General features: G+C 42.1%; 1 protein-coding gene across 1 annotated transcript; it reads left to right on the top strand.

The window, feature by feature from the left end:
- Positions 1 to 16,362: 16,362 nt before the first annotated feature.
- LOC147613130 (uncharacterized) lies at positions 16,363 to 17,565 on the top strand. The gene is made up of 2 exons (XM_086782047.1): positions 16,363 to 16,989; positions 17,105 to 17,565. Exons 1-2 carry the CDS (start codon positions 16,412 to 16,414, stop codon positions 17,379 to 17,381), a joined length of 855 nt encoding a protein of 284 aa, XP_086638173.1. The 5' UTR covers positions 16,363 to 16,411; the 3' UTR covers positions 17,382 to 17,565.
- Positions 17,566 to 17,949: the final 384 nt, after the last annotated feature.

A 17,949-nucleotide genomic window follows, 5' to 3' on the forward strand; every position in this document is an offset into this window, starting at 1 on the left:
AGGATACTGACATAGAGGAAGAAGTCACTTCATTAATTTAATAAAAAGTACTTGTACAAATGATCATATTTGGAGAAATTATCAATACAAAAGTAGGATTTGTTTTTCTTAGCTCTCATCTTGAAATAAATTACGAATTGCACTAGGAGTTGCATCTAAAGGTCCTGGTGGTTTATATTCGCTAGCCATGCCGAACACTGTATAAATACCTTGATTTATTGGGACACTGCACAATGCACATGTGGAAGTATTTTGCATTTGCCTCACTAAACATATTAAGTGGTAGTAGTGTCCACATGGTAGTATATACTGGCTGCTCCACCCATCAAATACTTTGTAACATACAGGACATTAGGGGGTGGAGGAACTTGTAGCCTCAGCAGAAACTCCCACAAGATCAGGATGTATCAAAAAATGAGAGATGTGGTTTCCTTGGCGCACAGGAGCAATACGTGAAGAGATGCTCTGCACATCTTGGCTGATCTTTGTTAGCTGCTCTTGAATCCCTCTATTGGCTGGGGGAGGAGTTCACGCTTGAGTTAATCGGTCAGCTTCTTTCTCCTTCTCTGCTAGCTGTGCCCCTAAGCTTTCTTTGACCTTGTTTAACTCCAATCCAGCGCCCTCCACCATGAGAGCAAGTTCTTCTCTTGTGAATGTCACTGTCTCTTCACGTATGTCGTGGGTGTTGACAGTGGCCTCTCTGGAGGCGAAGTCCACTGGAGTTTCTAAGATAAATTGAGCATATAACATCTTAGCAAAATAGAGTGGAGCGTCGGCGTTATGGAGAGGATGACCGTACACCTCCAAGAAAATGCGCTCGGCATTAGTTTTGATATCATTGTGAGTGCAACGTGAAATCTTTCATCTTCCCTTCTTAATCTCGCCATCTGGACATGGCCATATTTCCTTTATCATCTCTGTGGTTACGCGTTTGTTTATGTCTTTCCATTGGGCATAAGTTGGATTTGTCCATTTCGACAACCTGCATGCTGTTCTTGTAGCTTCGCGGGCTGTCAGGCCATGTGCAAGGGCCTTCATTCGCTCATATGCCTTCTTGGCTAACTCCTGATGCTCGTTCGCTTGCGCCTCTGCCATATCTGCATGAACGTAAATGACTTTAGGATTTTAATGAAATGTAAAGATCAACGTAAGATAAATTGACCATTACTCTCAAAATCTTAAAGTTAAACACCACGAGAGGAGATATGTATTGCAAAGACTCGATGAGAAATATCCACGAGAGGAGATATGTATTGCAAAGACTCGATGAGAAATATCCACGACTCCAAAAATACTTCAAACAATGCGCGCACATCAAATTTTGAAGAGAAAACATAAACTTATACACCACAAGAGGAGAGAGATATTGCAAAGACTTAATGAGATAATATTTCAAACATTGGACACATCAAATTTTGAAGAGAGAAACAAAATGCCATTCCTGAAACTTAATCTCTTGAGATTGTATCATTACAAAGTTGGGGTGAATGACACCGATAGCTCTACAAGAGGACGTTGTGCCCTCGTTGGGTCAGTATTTAGTGATCTACTTGCAAAATTGATTTTCGCTCATCGCGATTAGGCAGAAACATCCAATTTCTGACTCTATGAATAATAGTATCCATTGTAACTTTGTCATGGGAACTATTATCCATCCACAACTCTTGCACTTTCTGCCAAAAGTCATATAAAGTTTGTAATAAATATCCCAAGGCAAAAACATCAGATGCAGGAGTGTATGCATCTGCCAAAAATGGATCATAAAGCTCTGGGGCTATCCACGGCCGTTTATTTCGCTCTCTGTCTGCGTAGGAGACTGCCTGTGCCACCTTCTCAGGGTTCTTGTCTGCTTCAAATACAAAATTTAGAGACACCCATTTTTTGGGCGCTCTCAGCAGTAACCCCTAATCGATAATACCTATGCGTGGCTTTAGCTCTTTTGTGAAATCCAACACTACATTAAATGGATGTAGGTCGGTATGTACAATTCCTGCCATATGTGCCGTCGCTAGGCCTTCCACCAGGGCATGCATAATATGTGGCATGCTTATTACTATTTGTTTTATTTTTGAAAGTTCTAGATGACTTAGAGGGATATTATCAGGCGGGGGTTGTCTCCATCCTCGATCCAAACGGAAAATTGCTCTGGTGAACTCACTGAATCTGAAGGGAACCTTCAGAAGAGTATCACCAAGACCGCCGCCATTATAGTACGGGAAAATAGTGATCCAAGGAGCCTCTTTTGTAAAGGCAATGCACCGGACAATCGATGGATGTAGCACTTGCATACCCTGCTCTGCCTGGAAGCTCTCGAATTTGGCGCTGGCTTCTCCTTTGTAGTGCTTTCCGCAAAAAGTAATGTGCTCCGGTAAAAATGATATACCTTTAACAGTATACTCTTTTACTGTGCCAAAAACACCGGAGCCTATTGTTCGCCCTTCGAACAAAGCCTCGTGCGGGATGCCAATGAGATGTGTGCACATAGAATTGTAGATGGTATGATTAATGACACCTGTACCACTTGCATCTGCCTGGCTGGACGTTGCAGCGACGTCTTGGGCAATGCGCACTCTTTTGGGGAGGGACTCTGCATCCAACGCCTTCATGCACTTGCTCTTGGCTCTTTGCTTGCTCCATACAATGTCCCATAACTGTAGACGTTGCATATTGGCAGGGATTTCATTAACGTCTTCACAATTTCGTGATCACGTTAACAAAACCTAGTGTTAACATATTGAAACTTGTGATCACAATGTATATTCACATGACCTGAGAAATGACCTGCCGGAACCCACTACTCCAGTAACACCTCCGGGCTTTTATCTTTCCCGGCGGGCCCGCCGGGATATCTGTTTTCCCGACGGGCCCGCCGGGAAAGATAAAAGACCGGCGGGCCCGGCGGGAAAGATAAAAAACCGGCGGGCCCGTCAGGAAAAAGAACAAAAGCCGACGGGGTACTATTCTGTATATAAACACTGCCCGACACCCATCGTACAACTTTTGGGAAGATAGCCCTTGTTTTGGGGGCGTGATATCTCTCCTCAAAGTACTTGTAGAGCTCTCGAGTTGCTAGAAGTGTCCTCTTGGGAAGAACGTCCTTATTTTAGGGGCTGTCGTCTTTCCTTGTAGGCACTCCTAAGGCTATTAAGCCACTCGTCCTTAGTTCTTTGAACTGGGGGCAGGGTGTGGTTCGTAGCTAATACTTGCGGAGATTTAGGGACAAATTTGGAGTCATTCAGCTTTGCATTTGAGCCACGTACGTAATCTACCTCATTCTGCTTTATGAATGGTTTGATGGAGCCAAGAGTCCTGCTTAGGGGCTTGTATTGGTTCTTGATACTTGATATAGTTTAGAGTAGACAAGGGTCTATTGTCCTATACTAGAGTATTGGGCAAGCATAGATCTTTGATTTTTTTTGTGAATGTTAGAGAAGGTCTATTGTCCTATACTAGAGTATTGGGCAAGTATAGATCTTTGCTTGTGTAAAGTATCCTTAATTGGGTACAAAAGGCATCCTTCATTGGGAGTGCAATATGCATGATAGTTTCGAAGTAGTTTTGTAGTAAGACCTTGCAAGATAGTTTGAAGTAGTTTTGTGTTATGTGATGATCTTTTGTATTTGTCAAGATAGTTTCGAAGTAATTTGTTTGCTAATGTATGTTTTGTTATACGTGAGTGATTTGTTGTTTTTTCATTTGTGTATTCATTGTTATACGCTTGGTTGAATAGGTTATCTGTTGAGATGGAGGACAATGTTGGATCCACCAGTGATACCTCCAATAGAGTCCAAATTTCAAATAGCAGGAAAAAAAAGGCACCTGGGATAGAGTGGCAATATGCAATTAACGTTGGTGATCGATTCATAGATTGGGAGTGTAAGCTATGCCATGCAGTAAAATCAGGTGGGGCTCCTCGACTAAGAGAACACTTTTTAGGCAGACCGAAGAAAAAGTCATGTACCCACCCCTCTGCACCTATAGTGGCCAAACGCATAAGAGAAGAAATTCAAAAGAAAGATTCAAGAAAACATGACACTCCTACCGTTAATGTATCAAGGCAGCAAGAACACTGTTGTTCTAATCATCAAACTCCCGCTACATCGCCTACTTGTACCCCGAACGGCAATGTGCAACCAGAAAGTAATCTACCCAGTGCATCTTCTTGCAAGCGAAACTTTGACGTAGGAAATATACCCATGCGTCAAACTTCATTGCAAGAAAGTCTACGTCAAGGTCGACTCGATGATGCACAACTCGTCCTCGCTGAAGCGATTTACTTTTCTGGGAGTGCTATGATGATGGTGGACAGTGACCATTGGAAGAGAGCATGGAAGAAAATTGGTGAGTTTGGACCAGGGTTTTCACCGCCTACGTACCATGCTATGCGAAATGATCTATTAGAGAAATGTTATGCGTCAGTAAAAGAACGTGTACAAAGAATAATTCTTAGCAATATAGAGCTTTCTGGATGTAGTATAGTAAGTGATGGATGGTCTAATGTGCAAAGAAAACCATTAATTAATGTAATGGTTATTTCACCTAGAGGTGAGACTTTCATCCGTGCCGTGGATTCAGCTGGTTCAATCAAAACTGGGGCTTACATTGCTCAAGTCATTAGCTCTGTGATAGAGGAAGTGGGTGCCAAGAATGTAGTCCAAGTCGTCATGGACAATGCAAAAAATTGTAAAAATGCATCCAGAATCCTACAGCGACAATATCCACATATTTTTCCGGTAGGATGTAATACTCATAGTTTGAATCTTGTATTAAAAGATTGGTATAAATCTGATGATACCAAATGGTTTGCCTCGATCGTCGACACTGCTCGCCAGCTTGTGAAATTCATGCTCAAGAGACAGAGAGTTTTAGATATGTTTCGACCTCGCATGTCAGTTATGTTAAAGCTTCCAGCGGAGACTAGGTTTTGCACTCACTTTTACACTTTTGAGTCTCTTCTTAGAAATAAAGATGCAGTTTGTGAAACATTTACATGCATGGCATTTCATGACTGGGAGAACACTCAACTTGAAAAAGTGAAAGAGAAAATCAAAGTCTTGAAGGGAGCGCTTACGAGAAGAAGTTGGTGGAACAGTGTGATGGATGCATACCATGTAATGATGCCTGTTATGTATGCTGTACGAAGTCTTGATCAAAGAGCGCCTAATCTCGGAAAAGCATGGATGCAATGGTGGACTGTCCAGCGGAGTTTGGAGTGTCCTGAGAAATTAGAGCATTCAGTGGTGGAAAAGCAATGGCGTGTACCATTCTCCAGTAGACAAAGAAAAGTTCTGTTGAAGTACTTTCATGCTAGATGGATTGGAGCGCACTCGCCACTGCACAGTGCTGCTTACATGTTAGATCCTGAATATTGGAATATGGATTTGATGTCCAACGTTGAGGTGGTGCAAGATTTTTATAAAGTGGTAAACACTTTCTATAATAATGATGATGATCGTGTACAGTGCATAAAGGAGATGACCTCATTTCGGTTGAAAGAAGGTTTATTTTCCAACTCCCTTGTTCAACAAATGGCTAAAGAGCAACCTGCATGGAAGTGGTGGATGATGAATGGTGGTGAGCATTATGCTTTATTGCGCAACCTTGCGATGAAGGTTCTAAGTCAGTGCTCTTCAAACTCAGGCTCAGAAAGGAACTGGAGCATGTATAAATATATTCATAGTACTATTCGCAATCGACTTCTTGCAGATCGAGCAGATAAACTTGTTTACATGTACTGCAATGAAAAGATCTTGCGAGACATTGAAAGCGAAGAGTATGAAGAAGATATGCCCAGATGGATGTACAATTGTGATGATGTAGTAGACGAGAACTTTGATGTTGGACGTACGTTGTGCACCACCCTTGAGATAGAAGACAATTTAGACATTGACTTAGATGAGCTTAATTTAGCAGACGAGAGAGTAAACAGTGAAAGAATTTTGGAGCAAGATATTGACATAGAGGAAGAAGTCACTTCATTAATTTAATAAAAAGTACTTGTACAAATGATCATATTTGAAGAAATTATCAATACAAAAGTAGGATTTGTTTTTCTTAACTCTCATCTTGAAATAAATTACGAATTGCACTCGGAGTTGCATCTAAAGGTCCTGGTGGTTTATATTCGCTAGCCATGCCGAACACTGTATAAATACCTTGATTTATTGGGACATTGCACAATGCACATGTAGAAGTATTTTGCATTTGTCTCACTAAACATATTAAGTGGTAGTAGTGTCCACATGGTAGTATATACTGGCCGCTCCACCCATCGAATACTTTGTAACATATAGGACATTGGGGGGTGGAGGAACTTGTAGCCTCTGCAGAAACTCCCACAAGATCAGGATGTATCAAAAAATGAGAGATGTGGTTTCCTTGGCGCACAGGAGCAATACGTGAAGAGATGCTCTGTACATCTTGGCTGATCTTTGTTAGCTGCTCTTGAATCCCTCTATTGGCCGGGGGAGGAGTTGACGCTTGAGTTAATCGGTCAGCTTCTTTCTCCTTCTCTGCTAACTGGGCCCCTAAGCTTTCTTTATCCTGGTTTAACTCCAGTCCAGTGCCCTCCACCATGAGTGCAAGTTCTTCTCGTGTAAATGTCACTGTCTCTTCACGAATGTCGTGGGTGTTGACAGTGGCCTCTCTGGAGGCGAAGTCCACTGGAGTTTGTAAGATAAATTGAGCATACAACATTTTAGCAAAATACAGTGGAGCGTCGGCGTTATGGAGAGGACGTCCGTACACCTTCAAGAAAATGCGCTCGGCATTAGTTTTGATATCGTTGTGGGTGCACCGAGAAATCTTCCATCTTCCCTTCTTAATTTCGCCATCTGGACATGGCCATATTTCCTTTATCATCTCTGTGGTTACGCGTTTGTTTATGTCTTTCCACTGGGCATAAGTTGGATTTGTCCATTTCGATAACCTGCATGCTGTTCTTGTCGCTTCGCGGGCTGTCAGGCCATGTGATAGGGCCTTCATTCGCTCGTATGCCTTCTTGGCTAACTCCTGATGCTCGTTCGCTTGCGCCTGCTCCATATCTGCATGAACGTAAATGACTTTAGGATTTTAATGAACTGTAAAGATCAACGTAAGATAAATTGACCATTACTATCAAAATCTTGAAGTCAAACCCCACGAGAGGAGATATGTATTGCAAAGACTCGATGAGAAATATCCACTTGACTCCAAAAACACTTCAAACAATGCTCGCACATCGAATTTTGAAGAGAAAACATAAACTTAAACACCACAGGAGGAGAGAGATGTTGCAAAGACTCAATGAAGAGAGAAACAGAATTTTGAAACATTGGACACATCAAATTTTGAAGAGAGAAACAAAATGCCATTCCTGAAACTTAATCCCTTGGTATTGTATTATTACAAAGTTAGGGTGAATGCCACCGATAGCTCTACAAGAGGACGTTGCGCCCTCGTGGGTTCAGTATTTAGTGATCTAAAAAATTCAACTACTTGCAAAATTGATTTTCGCTCATCGCGATTAGGCAGGAACATCCAATTTTTGACTCTATGAGTAATAGTATCCATGGTAACTTTGTCATGGGAACTATTATCCATCCACAACTCTTGCACTTTCTTCCAGAAGTCATAGAAAGTTTGTAATAAGTATCCCAAGGCAAAAACGTCAGATGCAGGAGTGTATGCATCTGCCAAAAATGGATCATAAAGCTCTGGGGCTATCCACGACCGTTTATTTCGCTCTCTGTCTGCGTAGGAGACTGCCTGTGCCACCTTCTCCGGGTTCTTGTCTGCTTCAAAAACAAAATTGAGAGACACCCGTTTTTTGGGCGCTCTCAGCAGCAACCCCCAATCGATAATACCTATGCGTGGCTTTAGCTCTTTTGTATAATCCAACACTACATTAAAAGGATGTAGGTCGGTATGTACAATACCTGCCATATGTGCTGCCGCTACACCTTCCACCAGGGCATGCATAATATGTGGCATATTTATTACTACCTCTTTTATTTTTGAAAGTTCTAGATGACCTAAAGGGATATTATCAGGCGGGGGTTGTCTCCATCCTCGATCCAAACGAAAAATGGCTCTGGTGAACTCACTGAATCTGAAGGGAACCTTCAGAAGAGTATCACCAAGAGTGCCGCCATTATAGTACGGGAAAATTGTGATCCAAGGAGCCTCTTTTGTAAAGGCAATGTATCGGACAATCGATGGATGTAGCACTTGCATACCCTGCTCTGCTTGGAAGCTCTCGAACTTCGCACTGCCTTCTCCTTTGTAATGCTTTCCGCAAAAAGTGATGTGCTCCGGTAAAAATGATATACCTTTAATTGCATACTCTTTTACTGTTCCAAACACACCGGAGCCAATTGTTCGTCCTTCGTGAAGAGCTTCGTGTGGGATGCCAATAAGATGTGTGCACATAGAATTATAGATGGTACGATTAATGACACCTGTACCACTTGCATCTGCCTGACTGGACGTTGCAGCGACGTCCTGGGTAATTCACACTCTTTTGGGGAGGGACTCTGCATCCAACGCCTTCATGCGCTTGCTCTTGGCCCTTTGCTCGCTCCATACAACGTCCCATAACTGTAGACATTGCATGTTGGCTTCAGGCGGGGCAGCGTCTCTAAGATCACTGCACGCTACTCGCATGCTCCCCAAAATGGTTCGTGTTATGTGCTGATGGTTGAAATCTGCTATCTTCTGTCTATCCAGCAGCTCAGCGTTGCCTCCGCTTCGAAGCCGACGCTGTGCATTTTCCCATATTTGGTCTATGAGATCTCGCATGAGTATCTCAGACTCGTTGATCTTTTTGACGACATCATCAGTACATTGTGATACCGTGATGACCGCTTCAACGCGAATTGCTCGCAGAACAATTTTGCGCTCTTCGGAAAAAAGCATGTTGATCGTCTTCGTAAATCTAGCAAATGTCGCTAAACACAAAAAAACAGAATATCAAACATTACTGAAATAAACATCGAGCAAACGTGAGAGAACAGCAACAAGTATATCAATATCGTCAATGTTCATACAAAAATGGAATATCAAATAATTTTAATGAACTCAACATCATCCAATACATCATCAAACGTGAGAAAACAGCAATAAGTGTATCATTACTTATCAATGATCAATCAAAAATAGAATATATCAAACAACATTACTGAACTCAACATCATGCAATACATTATCGAACGTGAGACAACCGCAACAAGCGCATTATTACTTACGAAGTGTATACATTATCGAATGAGAGAGAGAGAGAGAGGGGGGGAGGAAGAGAGAGAGGTGTGACAGATAGAGAGAGGAAAAATTAAATGACATTTTTTATAGTTTTGTGAGTTCCTAAAGAGAGAAAAATAATGTTTTGTAATCCTAAAGCACTCCTCATCTACATACCTATCGTGATAGAGAGAGATGTGAAGTGTATCATGAGAGAGAGAGAGAAAGAGTTGTGAAGTGTATCATTGCGAGAGAGAGAGAGAGAGAATTGTGAAGTGTATCATGAGAGAGAGAGAGAGAGAGAGAGGAGAGGAAGAGAGAGTTGTGACAGATAGAGAGAAGAAACATTAAATGACATTAAATTAAAAAAAATCATTATCTACACATCTATCGTGTTGTGAAGTGAATCATGAGAGAGATAGAGAAAGAGTTGTGAATTGTATCATGAGAGAGAGAGGGGGGTAAGAAGAGAGAGATTCATATTTTTCGAGTTACGAATCACGATATTATAAAATAAAACGTTTAGACAATATGATGTAAACTTTGATCCTTGAAATACTAATGCCGCGTTAGCAACCAAGTATCGCATAGATCAAACACAATAAAAACAATACAAGTCAAATCAAACAAATTTACGACATTTATTCGACCGCGTTAACGATCAAATGCCGCAATATGCAAAAAACATTTTATGCACTAGCGGACGACACCAACTTGCCGTGTTAACGATAAAATGCCGCCCGATTCTATGGGAATACCAATAAGATACGAACATACACTGGCCGCGTTACCGACCATATGTCCGCATTTGACAAAGGGAAGGGAAGGGAAGGTGACATCGCCATAACGATACTATGCTTGCCGCGTCACCGACTAGTACCGCTATGGTGTGCCATACTTACCATAGGACACAGACTAGCCACGTTACTGACTAAGTGCCCCAGGGTAAGCACCATTCCGAAGAATGGCCTTACACACACACACCAGTCGTGTGGCGGGCCACCCAAATCCTGCCGCGCATTGCGACAATGGGCGGCTGCCCGCACGAACTCACCCACACACACATCCCTCGTGTGGCGGACCACCCACATCCTGCCGCGCATTGCGACAGTGGGCGGCTGCCCGCACGAACACACCCACATACACACACACACACACACACACACACACAAGTTTTTATTACCTATGTATGCTGTCAGCAATGAAATCCCAAAGGGCCCCCCGGGCCCATATATATAGAAAAATGTACCCCGCCGGGATATGTGACGACCCCTCCGGGTCCCGCCGGGTAAAGCAAAAGCCCGGCGGGCCCGTCGGGTATAGCAAAAGCCCGGCGGGATTTTTCCCGGTTACCAGGTCGCTTGCCACCGGCTTTTTTGTGAACATGTTAACATGTGAACATGTTAATAACATGTTCACACATGTTATTAACAAAAAAAAATTTGTGATCACGTGAATATAAAATCCCTGCATATTGGCTTCAGGCGGGGCAGCATCTCTACGATCACTGCATGCTACACGCATGCTCCCCAAAACGGTTCGTGTTATGTGTTGATGGTTGAAATCTGCTATCTTCTGTCTATCTAGCAACTCAACGTTGCCTCCGCCGCTTCGAAGCCGACGCTGTGCATTTTCCCATATTTGGTCTATTAGATCTCACATGAGTATCTTAGACTCATTGATATTTTTGACGACATCATCAGCACATTGTGACACTGTGATGACGGCTTCAATGCGAATTGCTCGCAGGATGATTTTACGCTCTTCGGGAGAAAGCATGTTGATCGTCTTCGTAAATCTAGCAAATATCACTAAACACAAAAAAACAGAATATCAAACATTACTGAAATCAACATCAAGCAAACGTGAGAGAACAGCAACAAGTATATCATTACTTATCAATGTTCAAACAAAAACGAAATATCAAATAATTTTAATGAACTCAATATCATCCAATACATCATCAAACGTGAGAGAACAGCAACAAGTGTATCATTACTTATCAATGATCAAACAAAAACAGAATATATCAAACAATATTACTGAACTCAACATCATGCAATACATTATCGAACGTGAGACAACCGCAACAAGTGCATTACTACTTACGAAGTGTATACATTATCGAATGAGAGAGAGAGAGAGGGGGGGAGGAAGAGAGAGAGGTGTGACAGATAGAGAGAGGAAAAATTAAATGACATTCTTTATACTTTTGTGAGTTCCTAAAGAGAGAAAAATAATGTTTTGTAATCCTAAAGCACTCCTCATCTACACACCTATCGTGATAGAGAGATGTGAAGTGTATCATGAGAGAGAGAGAGAGAGAGAGTTGTGAAGTGTATCATTGCGAGAGAGAGAGAGAGAGAATTGTGAAGTGTATCATGAGAGAGAGAGAGAGAGAGAGGAGAGGAAGAGAGAGTTGTGACAGATAGAGAGAAGAAACATTAGATGACATTTTTAATGTTTATGTGAGTTCCTAAAGAGAAAAATAATGTACTGTTTTAATTTTTAAGTAAATAGAGAGAGAAAAAGAAATTTTTAAGAATTATGTATACTTTAAGAGCAATAAATAAAAATCATTATCTACACATCTATCGTGTTGTGAAGTGAATCATGAGAGAGATAGAGAAAGAGTTGTGAAGTGTATCATGAGAGAGAGAGAGGGGGGTAAGAAGAGAGAGATATTCATATTTTTCGAGTCACGAATCACGAATCACGATCTTTGATCCATGAAATACTCATGCCGCGTTAGCAACCATCGCATGGATCAAACACAATAAAAACAATACAAGTCAAATCAAACAAATTTACGACATTTATTCGACCGCGTTAACGATCATATGCCGTAATATGCAAGCAAATTTACGACACTTTTTCGACCGCGTTAACGATCAAATGCCGCAATATGCAAAAAACAATTTATGCACTAGCGGACGACACCAACTTGCCACGTTAACGACAAAATGCCGCCCGATTCTATGGGAATACAAATAGGATACGAACATACACTGGCCGCGTTACCGACCATATGTCCGCATTTCACAAAGGGAAGGGAAGGGAAGGCGACATCACCATAACGATACTATGCTTGTCGCGTTACCGACTAGTACTGCTACGGCGTGCCATACTTACCATAGGACACAAACTAGCCGCGTTACCGACTAAGTGCCCCAGGGTAAGCACCATTCCGAAGAATGGCCTTACACACACACCAGTCGTGTGGCGGGCCACCCACATCCTGCCGCGCATTGCGATAATGGGCGGCTGCCCGCACGAACTCACCCACACACACATCCCTCGTGTGGCGGACCACCCACATCCTACCGCGCATTGCGACAGTGTGGGCGGCTGCCCGCACGAACACACCCACATACACACACACACACACACACAAGTTTCATTACCTGTGTATGCTGTCAGCAATGAACTCCCAAAGGGCCCCCTGGGCCCATATATATAGGAAATTGTACCCCGCCGGGCTAGATGACGACCCCGCAGGGACCCACCGGGTTTTGCTTTATCCCGACGGGCCCGTCGGGTATAGCAAAAGCTCGACGGGATTTTTTCCGGTTACCAGGTCGCTTGCCACCGGCTTTTTTGAGAACATGTTAACATGTGAACATGTTAATAACATGTTAACACATGTTATTAACAAAAAAATTTTTGTGATCACATGAATATAAAATCAGAGGAGTCTGCGAGTTGACTTAGACAGCTGACTTAGAGAACTACTTCAGCTAGCTGATGTAGATAGTTGACTACTGAGAATTGATTTAGTTAGCTGATGTAGACAGATTATTCAACATTCTAATTTTGTCAATTGATTTAGTAAACTTGGCCAAAAAAGTAAACCGGCCAAGAACGTGAGCAGAAATTGTGACAAGTGGCAATTGCTGTCTGTAGGTAGAGCAAGTCATTTGTAGTCATCAATAGGTTATTGGCACTCAATAGAGTAGGTCATTGACTATCAGTAGAGTAGCAATAGGTCATTAGATGTCGGCAACAAGTCGTCATACTGTTAGTAGCAGGTCATCCGACATTAGCAATGAATGTCAGCAGGTACATGGAATGGTACACGTGAAGAAGCTGGTAAAACATACAACTTCTAGCAGTGCACCGATCACAGAATTGGCATGCGAAAGCTAATGTAGACAGACAAAGGTGTACGTGAAGTTGATGTAAACAGATCGAGTTGCACATGGAGCAGATGTAGATAGATAGAGTAGCTCGTGGAGCGGCGATGTAGATAGGAGAATTCCACAAGATGAAGTAGCTAGATTAGTCATCTCTGGAGAAGAGATGAAGTAGCTGGATTAGTCATCTCTATCGAAGAGATGGATCCCACCAACTAGGAGCTTTGTGTGGCTTTAGTACATCAATTGTGTGGCTTCAGTACAGTTGATGTAGCTGATGAAGAAAATGGCATGAAGTGTTGCACATCAGTAAATGCAGATGACTAGGTGAGAGAAGTAGACGAGAGCAACAACAAACTAGCCTCTCATACCAAATGTTGGCATTCATGGTGGATCATAATGATCAATGAAGAACATGGTTAAGTATAATGATCAGAGATTAATGTTAAGTAAAATTAGATTAGCTTAATCACATGAGATAACATAATGACAAGGTAATGATGGACAATGAGAGCATTTCTCTTGCATTAGTGTGCCTCTTTAAATATGCAAGTACAAAAGTGATTACAATGAGCTAATCAAGATTAGCCACTAATCATATCCACAAATCTCTCCATGCTTCTCTCCCATAGGTCCCTCCTTGAGTCTCTCTGCACTCCACAGTTCTCTCTCCCATGATTCTAGCTTTCTTATACAAGGTGGGATATTTGGCAACAACGAGTTTGACCACTTGTTGCAAAAGTAGAGATTCTCTAGTAAATGACATTCAACTGAGCTAGTGAATATAAGTGACCTTTGATCAAGTCTACACCATATGCCCCATTTTCCCCTAAGGCTTAATACATGAGTATTTCAGTGCATATTTCAACACGGGAGGCCCATCACCATCGGGGATACTGAAATAAATGCTCATAATGGTTCTCTAACACCCAACCGTCTCCTTATGTGTCTTGTAAACCTAGAGCACCTGATAGTGACACTTCTCTACCATATAGATCTTTTTTCATAGTTTTGCCTCACCAAGCAGTGTGCACCTCTTCTTCACTATGATTGACAAAGGTTAGGTCTTTGTTCTCTAACGCTTTGGGATCAATATCCCTCCCACCCTGTGAGTAGGATCTAAACTAGGAATGAGGGGGGGATCTAAGATTAAAGGTAAGGACAAGATCTAGCGAGGTGTCCCATCTTTCTCGGTAGATGAAACATTGGAATGAGAGGCTAGAGTTCTCAACTCTTTACAAAATAGGGTCCCCTAGAGGCAAGAAAGTGATATGGCATGAGCTAGTAACTCCGAAGAGGCTATGTAGATACGAAGGGATGGAATCCTAGCCATCTCATCAAGAATGGTGAGGGGGATTCCATCATGCTCTTGATAGCACCACATATCATGGGGAGGAGAGGAAGAGCTTGGAACCTAGAAAGCAAATTGTCATTGGAAAGCCTGAGACATGACAAAGGGTTGGACATTAGGTCAAAGCCATTGTGCCACATCATTGTCGCAAAGAGGGCCTAGGCTGTTGTACTTAGTGCGAATGAGGCTCAATTGCATGACTCTATCCAAAACTGTAGGAAAATCAAACTCAACTTGGTAGTAGGCCACACCCCAAGGGATGGATATCTGTTATCTTTCTAGGCTTGCTTATAAAATAGCTCCCGGAGATATCCACGCACTGAGCGGCTAACCACAATCTTGCATACCAAGGTGAAGGCCTCCCAAGATGTGATTGTTGAAGAAGCAAGGAGCTAGAGGTTTTCTTCTAAAAAAGAAAGGTAAGGGAAAGGGATGGAAGATTGTTGCAAGTCCCCATTGTCATTGCCTACTCCGTAAAGAATACAATCTAAGGGCTTCTATTGTAATGCTCAATGTTCAGGTGCTCACATTAAGGCTTTGTGTCTACTTCATGTGTGACATTGAAAAAAGTATAGTATATCATTAATTTTTAAAACATCCATATGTCTTTGAATGGTCTATATACATATATCTTTCAATGGTTTATATCCTATATCTACTTCTTATCAAATGATCTAACCAACTATCTAACAAGTGTTCAGAGGGAAAGGAAATTGAGATGATTGAATAAATACAAATACAGTGTGAATTGCCCAAAATGTAAGCCTATTTTTTAGACTTTCCTCCTTGAGGAGATATAAAGAGGAAATGTGTATGTGTCCTAAAAATAAGTTTCTAGAATGTTGCATATAAGGGTCTTTACGCATCTACGTATCATGGAGCTAGATTTTCAAGCATAATTCTTGTGGTGGACGAGAAGATGAATGAGGTAAAGTGTCGAGATATAAAGAGGAAATGTGTATGTATCCTGAATGCTTCCTCTAAGTGTCTTTACACATATGCGCATGATGGAACTAGATTTTCAAGCGTAATTCTCATGGGTGGGGAGAGGCACAAATTGGGAAACCACTGTCAATTTCTCAAAAATAGTAGGATCACTTGCACTTTTCAGAGAATGTGGATGATCCAACCTTGATGTGTAAAACATCACACACCGTGGAACCGGATTTTAAGGTGTAATTCTTGTGAGTGGGGAGGTGGATGAGGGATCCTGCTCACGCGGGCATGATGTTTTGCACTTTTGATCACTTTTTTAGGTTTCAGCCTTGATGTGTAAAGGCCCTAATTATTGTGCATTTGCACTAACACTAGTAGTCATGGGCCATGTATGGTGCCTTGACATTCCAAATTATTGTGCATTTGCACACTTGTATGACACTAGTATTGACATAACATGTCACATGTGATGCGTGGGTCAAAAAGAGAATGATGTCGGTACATAATTATATTTGATTTTATCATTGTAAATTGTATGACTTCAAAGTTTAAACACACATGTTGGGAAAACGTGACTATTTGAAAGACAAAGCGCACATGACACCACGTAGTAGTGCGCTGTGTTTGGATATGGGTGGGGAGTCGGATAGCATGTAAGGACGAGTCCAAGCATCCTGCATAAAATCCTCTCCTTCGTATCTCTTCCAGGCATACTGATCGAGCATATCTAGTCTCTATAACTAAGAATCTCTTGCGGAGCCTGCCATTGCAGAGGATGGTTCGCTGTTGGGAAAAATACATTTCCAAGGTCCATAATGCGGTGCCGTTGGACCCTTGGGCTAGCGATGTGCGGTTGCTTGATGTTTTGATTGAGAGGAGGAGCAGCTGGCTAACTTGGCGCCGCTCCAAGGCGACGATGGCAAGGGTAGGCTCCATGCTCAGTGTGGGCGTGAAGAATGCCGCCAAAGGTTGGAAGGAGAACGTGGAAGAGCCCATAACGGCGGGCTTGGACATGATGGAGAGTGAACAACGTTCCACAACGAAGGCCGACATTGCTCCATCAAGTGGTGAACTAGCGGCCATGAACTTGTTCAGGGTGGAGAGCATGGCCGATATCCAAGCTTCCATTAAGTCCTCGACTTCGTTGCTGGCCTCCATAACCGCAGGAGGAGCAAGCGAGGCACAGTTTGACATGCAGGGCTCTAAGACAGTCAACCTCACCGTAACTGGCGTGACGTCCCGCCGTGTTATTCTGGACACTCTAACGACGATGGTGAGCAAGCATACCTCGATGGAGGAGCCTTATTGGAGGCCCGATACATCACAGCCTCATCTCAAATGGTCTTCTAAAAGGTATAGCCCTTTAAAATTTTAAGGTACCCGAGTTTCTAAAGTATTGATCAAGGATTGATTTGCTGCATCGTCGTTGCCATCTAACTTCATTAGCTTCTATTTGTTGATAACAAAGGGGCCAAGTTCTGTGGGTCATTACCGAGATCATCTATGCAAACAAGATCAAAATCAAAGCTGTGAACACAGGAAAGGGAAGGAGCAAAGGGAAAATTATAGCAACAACACTAGTGCCCAAGGCTGGAGAGGTAGGTACATCCACAGAACTGGAGAAGGAGAAACGAGGGGTCTGGACGGTGGAAGCCGCCAAGGACCAGTCCTCTTTCCCCTTTGCATTCAGGATGACGAAGCTGGAATATGACGGGATAGGAACACTTGAAGCAAACCCTTCTTGAGAAGAAGGAGCACCTTGAGCAACAACGCATGGCGCCATTACTTTTCGTGCGAATAAACCAAAAAATATGCCATGCCATTAATTAATTCTAGAGAGTTTGTTCTTGTCTTTAATACCTTGCTCTATGAAAACATAATTATAATGTAGTATTCCGTATTGCAAGGGCTTGTACACGACATACAAGATTAAAGAGCAAGACTTAATAAAAGAGCACATATCTTTAAAATTGAGCATCCTTTATGAATGTTAAAATTAAGATCTTCACAGTAAGCTTTTGTGGTGATGGATTTCTAGAGAAGAGGATCATACACCATGTTCTATGGAAGGCATTGCATATAGGATACACATAAGGTTCTGGTTGACATAATTGGAAAACCATTCACATTTATATATGCAAGAGTAACCAATCCTTGAAGATAGATATGGAAACAAGGAAGACTCAACCAATATGCGAGATGCAAAGACTCGTTCATAATTGGGAAACCAATCACATTTATATATGCAAGGGGGTAACCATCCTTAAAGATATATTTGAAAACAAGGAAGTCACACAACATGCCTATTTTAGT

Source organism: Cibotium barometz, chromosome 44, assembly GCF_041138505.1.
Source record: "Cibotium barometz isolate CiBa-2024 chromosome 44, ASM4113850v1, whole genome shotgun sequence".
NCBI classification, from domain to species: Eukaryota; Viridiplantae; Streptophyta; class Polypodiopsida; order Cyatheales; family Cibotiaceae; genus Cibotium; species Cibotium barometz.